At 44.9% G+C, this 10,747-nt stretch overlaps 1 protein-coding gene across 1 annotated transcript; it reads left to right on the plus strand.

Annotated features, from left to right (window-relative positions):
- The first annotated feature begins 1,475 nt into the window (after positions 1 to 1,475).
- LOC138964017 (uncharacterized) lies at positions 1,476 to 6,963 on the plus strand. Its single transcript, XM_070335894.1, has 2 exons — positions 1,476 to 1,544; positions 5,365 to 6,963. Exons 1-2 carry the CDS (start codon positions 1,476 to 1,478, stop codon positions 6,961 to 6,963), a joined length of 1,668 nt encoding a protein of 555 aa, XP_070191995.1.
- The last annotated feature ends 3,784 nt before the right edge of the window (positions 6,964 to 10,747 follow it).

Consider the following 10,747-nt stretch of genomic DNA (forward strand, 5'->3'; position numbering starts at 1 on the left):
GTCATCCTGGCCGGTAATGACTACCCGTGGGTACCGGTCAGTCCTGGCGACCGTCAGCCGATGACGTCGCAGACACAGGATGTCAGTATCAGTGCCACTGCATACAATCATCATCCGTGATATGATGACCCCACTGTCCGTATCAGAATAAAGCCTGGAATCGTCATCTGTGATATGATGACCCCACGGTCCGTATCAGAACAAAGCCTGGAATCATCATCCGTGATATGACGACCCCACTGTCCGTATCAGAACAAAGCCTGGAATCATCATCCGTGATATGATGACCCCACTGTCCGTATCAGAATAAAGCCTGGAATCATCATCTGTGATATGATGACCCCACTGTCCGTATCAGAATAAAGCCTGGAATCATCATCTGTGATATGATGACCCCACGGTCCGTATCAGAATAAAGCCTGGAATCATCATCCGTGATATGATGACCCCACTGTCCGTATCAGAACAAAGCCTGGAATCATCATCTGTGATATGATGACCCCACGGTCCGTATCAGAACAAAGCCTGGAATCATCATCCGCGATATGACGACCCCACTGTCCGTATCAGAACAGAGTCTGCAATCATCATTCGCAACACGTAGGCTGTTCTAAAAGTCCTTAGAAAATCATATCATCGCACAGCTCATCGTTAATTTGATCACGCCTATTTCTCGAATGATCCTTCCAGAGCTGCCATACACTTTGATAATCTGTAAAATTATCTTTCAAACACGTCGGCGTGAGTGATTTTGCCGATAATGACCCGCGCTAAGTCTAGGACAGCAACATCCGGCATCTCGTAACGGGTTCCTCGGAGTTTTTTCTTCACATGTAAAAACAGGAAAACGTCGTAACTGGTGGCCAATTCAGGAAAATATAGTAAACGTAACATGAGGCAGACACCGTTAGCTGTCAAACATTCCATTCATTTGGAACGTGTGGCCAATGTGTAGCATCAACACTGGAGTACGCGTGTTTGGCGCCAGGTTGTGAGAGGGAGAAATTCAAGTGTTACGCCCTCACGGCAAAGCCCGTTGCCAATGTGTAGCATCAACGCTGGAGTACGCGTGTTTGGCGCCAGGCTGTGAGAGAGAGAGAAATTCAAGTGTTACGCCCTCACGGCAAAGCCATTTGGGGCATGTTCCCGGGTTTAAACCCGACTTTAGATGAAATACTCTAGTGTATGCGTGTTTAGGTGGTATCAGCCATCTGCACTTATGGCAGAATGACCGAGGTCGATCGTTTACGTGCCACTGTGGTGACAGGGGGTGGGACATGGATACACGTCTCTGGGTCTGCACATAAAGTTGACCCGTGCCCGTCCCGGCCCGGATTCAAACGTGCGACCTTACGATCATAAGGGCAGTGCTCTACCACCTGAACTATCCGGGACCCCGGCGCCGGGCTTTAAAGCTGTGGTCTATTTATGTATATCCGGGGCAACGAGTTTGAAACAAAATAGGGCTGAGAATCATGTACAGAATTCTGTACAGCGAACGCGGCCTGAAACCCCACCAGTACTGCGTGTATGACCTTGAGAGCGTCAGTCAACGCTTGAATTTTGCTGTGATAACATCCGATTTGCTCTGTCAGTGCTGATCATAATTTTTTTTCAATAGAGATCGAGAGGAAAAAATAAACGCCTCCGCGGAGATTCGAACTCAGGCCCTCAAGATTTCGGGCTGATGTCCTAGGCCACAGCGCCAATTGTGAACAAGAAGGAAAAGCATTCACATAAATTCATATTATCCTTGAACCAGCATGGGGTTTATACCTCTCTGCCTGTGCAGTGTTCAGGAGTGAATTCATACAATAATTTCTTTGATATTTGTTTTCAACTCCACAGAGCTTTGGAGGGATTCAATTACAATTATTCTCATTTATCTTGCATGTTGTAAGTAGAGATATCGCAGTAAACATGTGCTGGGATTTTGTGAAACATGTTTGCAAAATGAAGGCACATTTGAAAGGCAATTGTTACGTTTTTGCAACGCATGAATGGTAGTTCAAGCGTAGAATGATAAGAAATTGTCAATGTTTCCTTCTTTCACAACACTGGTGGAGTGGCCTAGCGGTTAAGACATCGGCCCCGGCATCTCAAGGGCTTGAGTTCTAATCTCCGCCCAAGCGTTTATTATTTCTGCTCGATCCCCCTGACAAGTATGCGCAGCCCTGAGAGAGCAAACCGGATGTCACCACAGTAGTTGTAAACTCCCGTTTTGTTAGCTCCAGGACAGGCAAGTAAACATGGAGCTGTTTTCTTTGCAGAGGAAACTTGGAGATACATGAAATTTTGTGTCATCACCGAGGAGCTTGGAGTCTAAGGACTTCCAGAACACCCATCGTTTGACGGCCCGCCCCACAGTCATCACCGAGGAGCTTGGAGTCTAAGGACTTCCAGAACACCCCTCGTTTGACGGCCCGCCCCACAGTCATCACCGAGGAGCTTGGAGTCTAAGGACTTCCAGAACACCCCTCTTTTGACGGCCCGCCCCACAGTCATCACCGAGGAGCTTGGAGTCTAAGGACTTCCAGAACACCCCTCTTTTGACGGCCCGCCCCACAGTCATCACCGAGGAGCTTGGAGTCTAAGGACTTCCAGAACACCCCTCTTTTGACGGCCCGCCCCACAGTCTCACAATTGTAATTGGCATTTTTACAGCGAACTACCGTCACGCCGATATCTTCCACCCATCCTCATGGCATGTTTACACCGTCACGCCGATATCTTCCACCCATCCTCATGGCATTCTTACAGCGTCACGCCGATATCTTCCACCCATCCTCATGGCATTCTTACAGCGTCACGCCGATATCTTCCACCCATCCTCATGGCATGTTTACACCGTCACGCCGATATCTTCCACCCATCCTCATGGCATTCTTACAGCGTCACGCCGATATCTTCCACCCATCCTCATGGCATTCTTACAGCGTCACGCCGATATCTTCCACCCATCCTCATGGCATTCTTACAGCGTCACGCCGATATATTCAACCCATCCTCATGGCATTCTTAGTGTCACGCCGATATATTCAACCCATCCTCATGGCATTCTTACAGCGTCACGCCGATATATTCAACCCATCCTCATGGCATTCTTACAGCGTCACGCCGATATATTCAACCCATCCTCATGGCATTCTTACAGTGACACGCCGATATCTTCAAACCATCCTCGTGGCATGTTTACAGCGTCACGCCGATATCTTCAACCCATCCTCATGGCATTCTTACAGCGTCACGCCGATATCTTCCACCCATCCTCATGGCATTCTTACAGCGTCACGCCGATATATTCAACCCATCCTCATGGCATTCTTACAGCGTCACGCCGATATATTCAACCCATCCTCATGGCATTCTTACAGTGTCACGCCGATATCTTCAAACCATCCTCGTGGCATGTTTGCAGCGTCACGCCGATATCTTCAACCCATCCTCATGGCATTCTTACAGCGTCACGCCGATATCTTCAACCCATCCTCATGGCATTCTTACAGCGTCACGCCGATATCTTCAACCCATCCTCGTGGCATGTTTACAGCGTCACGGCGATATCTTCAACCCATCCTCGTGGCATTCTCACAGCGTCACACCGATATCTTCAACCCATCCTCGTGGCATGTTTACAGCGTCACGCCGATATCTTCCAGTCATCCTCATGGCATTCTCAAGTTACAGCGTCACGCCGATATCTTCAATCCAGCCTCGTGGCATGTTAAGGCCAACAACAAAAAATAGGTGTGGTTAAGGTAACATAGCCAAAACAAAATAGGGTAGGAAGGAAGGCAATCACTTATCTTATCTAAACGGATATACAGACACGAAGTGAGCTTGTATAATTATGTCATTGTTAGTGTGGGAATACATTATGCGCGAAAATGACACAAGGTGGAGCCTGTCTAAGATGTCTTCTTAAGATAATAGAGAGATTAAGTGTACAGTTTTAGTGGTAGAGGTAGTGGTTAACTTAAGGAAAATCTATATTATCATTACGCATTCCGCTTACCATAACGAAACCGACAACGGCGTCTTGGCCCGTGCGTTTAGCTTCACTTTCGTTAACGTGAAGGGAGGGAAGACAACTGTTGCAATAATTCGAAAGAGTAGTTTCCCATGTCTGTACTCTTCAGTTGGAAAAAGAAGAACAGTCATACACGGAGCAGACGACACAGCCGAAAACAAGAACAAAAGAATCGATTATTGCAATATTGTTTGTTTTGATACATCTTAATGTTTCTGTGATACAGTTTAACCACTCAATTGTCGAATAGGCGCATGCAGAACGTTCGACGTGTAGGTACATAATTTTCAGAAAGTGAATTTGCTGGAAGAGAGGTGTTTGCGTGGATCTTTCTCTGTCTGAAGATTCACTCATTCCGATTAATTTCTTTGGCTGTGAATTTAGTGCATCAAACCTGGAATAAATCACAAATGAAACTGACATGTGTAGCATTAGTTGTTAAGTAACATACTGGTTATAAAGAAATACATGTATGAATAAACATGCGTTCGCTGAGTTTTCACATAACATTCAGGGCTCGTTATTTCTGTCGATTTAACCACCGCTCGTTAGCAGATCAAAGGGAGCAAACGTAAACTTTGACCCATAACCTTTGAACTGCGCACAAAACGTTGACGTCACCACATAAAAAAGTACCGATAACCACTAACACTAACACTCACACTGTACACTTAACCAGTCTAATATTTATCAGACATTCTCTGACATTGGGATTTCAATCAGCGCAAAGAGCCTTTATCACTCACATGTGTTTTGCGTAAAGCCTACCCCTTCCTTCTTTTTTAGCTCCACAACGTTCACGCCAAGAAGACGCGCTCGAAACACTGCACATAATATCAGCACCAGTTGTTTACACCAAGCGTTTCCTTTCCAGACAGGAGTTTTGAGAAGTGTTGACAATTTCGTCAAATAAGAACCACTTGCTTGCAGTTTGCAATCATGTTTAAAGCTGTGTTCACGCTTTTGAACTTAATGAAAAGCTTGGGTTCTTCTGCAACTCCTGCTCCCCTCGAAACACTAGTGCACTCGCAGCACAGTCCACCACCATTCCCAGGAAATCACGTGGACAGTGGAGAGGACATTAGCATACTGCCCAGAAAGAATTTCAACATCGTACTCACCACAGCTGACAGTCATCTTACTAATTCACGCATATCTGATGGTCAGTATACTTTCGCTGAAGTGACCAATCAGATCACAGACGAGAAGTTATCCACGAATGAAAGAACGGGTATAGACAACTCGACCAATCAAGATTCAGCACAACAGAAAATGAACACCTTTTTAGATAGTATACACAACATAGAACAAGATGGAGAATATTCAAACAACAGACTGGAGAACTCAACAACACTGGAGAATCCAACAACACTGGAGAACTCAACACTGGAGAACCCAACACTGGAGAACTCAACACTGGAGAACCCAACAACACTGGAGAACCCAACACTGGAGAACCCAACAACACTGGAGAACCCAACAACACTGGAGAACTCAACAACACTGGAGAACTCAACAACACTGGAGAACTCAACACTGGAGAACCCAACAACACTGGAGAACCCAACAACACTGGAGAACCCAACAACACTGGAGAACTCAACACTGGAGAACTCAACACTGGAGAACTCAACAACACTGGAGAACCCAACAACACTGGAGAACCCAACAACACTGGAGAACCCAACAACACTGGAGAACCCAACAACACTGGAGAACTCAACACTGGAGAACCCAACAACACTGGAGAACCCAACAACACTGGAGAACTCAACACTGGAGAACCCAACAACACTGGAGAACTCAACAACACTGGAGAACCCAACACTGGAGAACCCAACACTGGAGAACTCAACAACACTGGAGAACTCAACAACACTGGAGAACCCAACAACACTGGAGAACTCAACAACACTGGAGAACTCAACAACACTGGAGAACCCAACAACACTGGAGAACTCAACAACACTGGAGAACTCAACAACACTGGAGAACTCAACAACACTGGAGAACCCAACAACACTGGAGAACCCAACAACACTGGAGAACCCAACAACACTGGAGAACCCAACAACACTGGAGAACCCAACAACACTGGAGAACTCAACAACACTGGAGAACCCAACACTGGAGAACTCAACAACACTGGAGAACTCAACACTGGAGAACTCAACAACACTGGAGAACCCAACAACACTGGAGAACTCAACAACACTGGAGAACTCAACAACACTGGAGAACTCAACAACACTGGAGAACCCAACAACACTGGAGAACTCAGCAACACTGGAGAACCCAACAACACTGGAGAACCCAACAACACTGGAGAACTCAACAACACTGGAGAACTCAACACTGGAGAACCCAACACTGGAGAACTCAGAAACACTGGAGAACCCAACAACACTGGAGAACCCAACAACACTGGAGAACTCAACACTGGAGAACCCAACAACACTGGAGAACCCAACAACACTGGAGAACTCAACACTGGAGAACCCAACAACACTGGAGAACTCAACACTGGAGAACCCAACACTGGAGAACTCAACAACACTGGAGAACCCAACAACACTGGAGAACCCAACAACACTGGAGAACTCAACACTGAAGAACCCAACAACACTGGAGAACCCAACAACACTGGAGAACTCAACACTGGAGAACCCAACAACACTGGAGAACCCAACAACACTGGAGAACCCAACAACACTGGAGAACCCAACAACACTGGAGAACTCAACACTGGAGAACTCAACACTGGAGAACTCAACAACACTGGAGAACCCAACAACACTGGAGAACCCAACAACACTGGAGAACTCAACACTGGAGAACCCAACACTGGAGAACTCAACACTGGAGAACTCAACACTGGAGAACCCAACAACACTGGAGAACCCAACAACACTGGAGAACTTCAGATTTGGTGAAGCAGAAAACGACAGTAAGAATTTGCCTTGACACATTTCTCGTTTACTTTAGTAGAACAAGTTGCTTTTTAAAGTGAAGTATTGTCAGTATGAGTTTTAGTTTGACCTGTATTTTTGGTAAACCTCTCCTTCTGGTTGGGACAAATAATCTTCTACATGGAGTCACAATAATGCAAGGTTCTTTTATCAAACACTCATTGACAAAAGTTCTCTGTGTGTTGAGTTCACATTCTTGTGCGTACACTTTGAATAACAACTTTGATAGATGGACATGAAATAGCCTGGGCACCGGCACGGTGGCCTAGTGGTAAGGCGTCCGCCCCGTGATCGGGAGGTCGTGGGTTCGAACCCCGGCCGGGTCATACCTAGACTTTAAAAATGGCAATCTAGTGGCTGCTTCGCCTGGCGTCTGGCATTATGGGGTTAGTGTGGGAACTGGGTGGCCGAGTGGTAACGCACTTGCGCTCGGAAGCGAGAGGTTGCGAGTTCGACCCTGGGTCAGGGCGTTAGCAATTTTCTCCCCCCTTTTCTAACCTAGGTGGTGGGTTCAAGTGCTAGTCTTTCGGATGAGACGAAAAACCGAGGTCCCTTCGTGTACACTACATTGGGGTGTGCACGTTAAAGATCCCACGATTGACAAAAGGGTCTTTCCTGGCAAAATTGTATAGGCATAGAAAAAATGTCCACCAAAATACCCGTGTGACTTGGAATAATAGGCCGTGAAAAGTAGGATATGCGCCGAAATGGCTGCGATCTGCTGGCCGATGTGAATGCGTGATGTATTGTGTAAAAAAAAATTCCATCTCACACGGCATAAATAAATCCCTGCGCCTTGAATATGTGCGGGATATAAATTGCATAAAAAAAATCCCTGCGCTTAGAACTGTACCCACGGAATACGCGCGATTTAAGCCTCATATTGATTGATTGATTGATTGATTGATAGTGCTAGGACTGGTTGGTCCGGTGTCAGAATAATGTGACTGGGTGAGACATGAAGCCTGTGCTGCGACTTCTGTCTTGTGTGTGGCGCACGTTATATGTCAAAGCAGCACCGGCCTGATATGGCCCTTCGTGGTCGGCGGGGCGTTAAGCAAACAAACAAACAAACAAACAAACAAAACATAGCTTGGGCACTCTTTTTCAGTGGGCATTCTAGATTTTTAATCCTGTACATTGTGAAACATTGTTTAAAACTCTTAAAATTACTTGCAAGACAATGTTATAGAAAAAATAGAATCTTCTTAGATTATCTTGTGTTTTCTTTGAGTGACTTCATATGATAACGAGCGTTAACTGGACAGCCATTTAATTTTTGTTTCTCGTGCAAAATGCAGAATATCGACATACCATTACAGGACCCAGTGACCTCGATCGCCCCCCACGTGTCAGCCGGTGTAGTGTACACATTGTTCTTTCTTTTTACATTTAGTCAAGTTTTGACTAAATGTTTTAACATAGAGGGGGAATCGAGACGAGGGTCATGGTGTATGTGTGTGTGTGTGTGTGTGTGTGTGCGTGTGTGCGTGTGCGCGTGTGTGTGTGCGTGTGTGTGTGTGTGTGTGTGTGTCTGTCTGTCTGTCTGTCTGTCTGTGCGTGTGTGTGTGTGTAGAGCGATTCAGACCAAACTACTGGACCGATCTTTATGGAATTTTACATGAGAGTTCCTGGGAATGATATCCCCGGATTTTTTTTTTCATTTTTTCCATAAATACTTTTGATGACGTCATATCCGGCTTTTTGTAAAAGTTGAGGCGGCACTGTCACACCCTCATTTTTCAATCAAATTGATTGAAATTGTTGAAAAGCAATCTTCGACAAAAACCGGACTTCGGTATTACATTTCAGCTTGGTGGCTTAAAAATTAATTAATGACTTTGGTCATTAAAAATCTGAAAATTGTAATTAAAATGTCTTGTTTATAAAACGATCCAAATTTACGTTAATCTTATTCTTCATCATTTTTTGATTCCAAAAACATATAAATTTGTTATATTTGGATTAAAAACAAGCTCTGAAAATTAAAAATATAAAAATTATGATCAAAATTAAATTTCCGAAATCGATTTGAAAACAATTTCATCTTATTTCTTGTCGGTTCCTGATTCCAAAAACATATAGATATGATATGTTTGGATTAAAAACACGCTCCGAAAGTTAAAACGAAGAGAGGTACAGAAAATCGTGCTATGCAGCACAGCGAAACCACTACCGCGCTGAACAGGCTCGTCAGTGTCACTCCGTTTTGCACAAGCGGCGGACTACGGTCATTGTGAAAAAATGCAGTGCGTTCAGTTTCATTCTGTGAGTTCCACAGCTTGACTAAATGTAGTAATTTCGCCTTACGCGACTTGTTTTAATCTCAGCCAGTGTTCAAACTGGGTCAAAGCTGTCGCTGTCTTAGTCACTAGCTCAGTGCAGCGCGACTGGTTGTGGTTAGCCGTGCTCTCTCAAGACTGAAAAACACCTGTGTGCTCTGGCTGTTTGTTGTTGTTGTTGTTGTTAAAAGTACTATTGCCTCAAAGATTAGCAGATACCTTGTGAAAAATTAATAGCACTTACCCGCTTCGCCGGGAAGAAGTAGAGGAATACCCGGCTTCGCCGGGATGAAAGCGTTGTGGACAGTGACCTTCTAAAAATAGTAACGGGAATATCCGGCTTCGCCGGGATAAAAAGCGTTGTGGACAGTGTGACCTTCTAAAAATAGTGACGGGAATATGGATTGACGCCACACGAAGGAAGGGAGATAAACGCAAAACACTGGAGAAGATAAGGAAGAGTTACTGGGAATGGATCTGGGAAGATGAACAGAAAAACCAAAATCGGTTCAGCGCTGCGCGCTGAGAGCACGTGTTGAAAATTCTCATCAACCAAGTTGTGTCCGGGGTCTACAAGAATATGCCCACCAAATTTGAAGCAGATCCATCGAGAACTTTGGCCGTGCATCGCGAACACTCACACACACACACACACACACACACACACAGACACAAGTCGTATATATATACTAGAGGAATACCCGGCTTCGCCGGGGTGAATCGCGAGACAGAGACAGACAGCGTGGCGGTTCATCACAATCACCTCTGCAGGCGAAGTCCTGTCAAACGGGATTGAGAATTTTACAGCTTATTTCTTAACCCTATATTATCTGTTGTGGCTTCTCAAATGCCAGAACATACAGACAGACAAAAGCCGCTAGACCCCATCACAAACAGAACTCTACAATCCACAGGTTTTTGCCCACACACACACACACAAACACACACACAGAGAAGCCGTATATATATATATGTATATCTATATCTATAAATATATAGAGATAGGTGAGAGTGTATTTTTCGCGTGGCTATAAATTGATTCGACCTTTTCACTTTGACAGTAAGAACATCTTACGGGTGCAAGGGAAGCGTTCTGGACAGCGCAGTGACATTCTAAAAATAGTAACTCAGAAACGGGAATTTGGGGTGAAGGGCGCGAGACAGAGAGGGTTGCGGTTCACCACAATCACCTTTGAAGGCGAAGTATGACGGCTTACTAGCGCCAAAACTAAAAATTAGTAATTAACCCGTGAAAGTTACTAATTTTCACGAGAAAATTACAATTCTGACGGGAAAATTACTAATTTTCACGTGTTAATTACTAATTTTCTAGTGTTAATAACTAATTTTCAAGTGTTAATGTCTAATTTTCAGTTTTGGCTCGCTTCCTGACGGCTTACTAGTGCCAAAACTAAAAATTAGTAATTTTCACGCGTTAATTACTAATTTTCTTGTACCTCGTGACT

The sequence above is a fragment of the Littorina saxatilis genome, linkage group LG4 (assembly GCF_037325665.1).
Source record: "Littorina saxatilis isolate snail1 linkage group LG4, US_GU_Lsax_2.0, whole genome shotgun sequence".
Taxonomy (NCBI): domain Eukaryota; kingdom Metazoa; phylum Mollusca; class Gastropoda; order Littorinimorpha; family Littorinidae; genus Littorina; species Littorina saxatilis.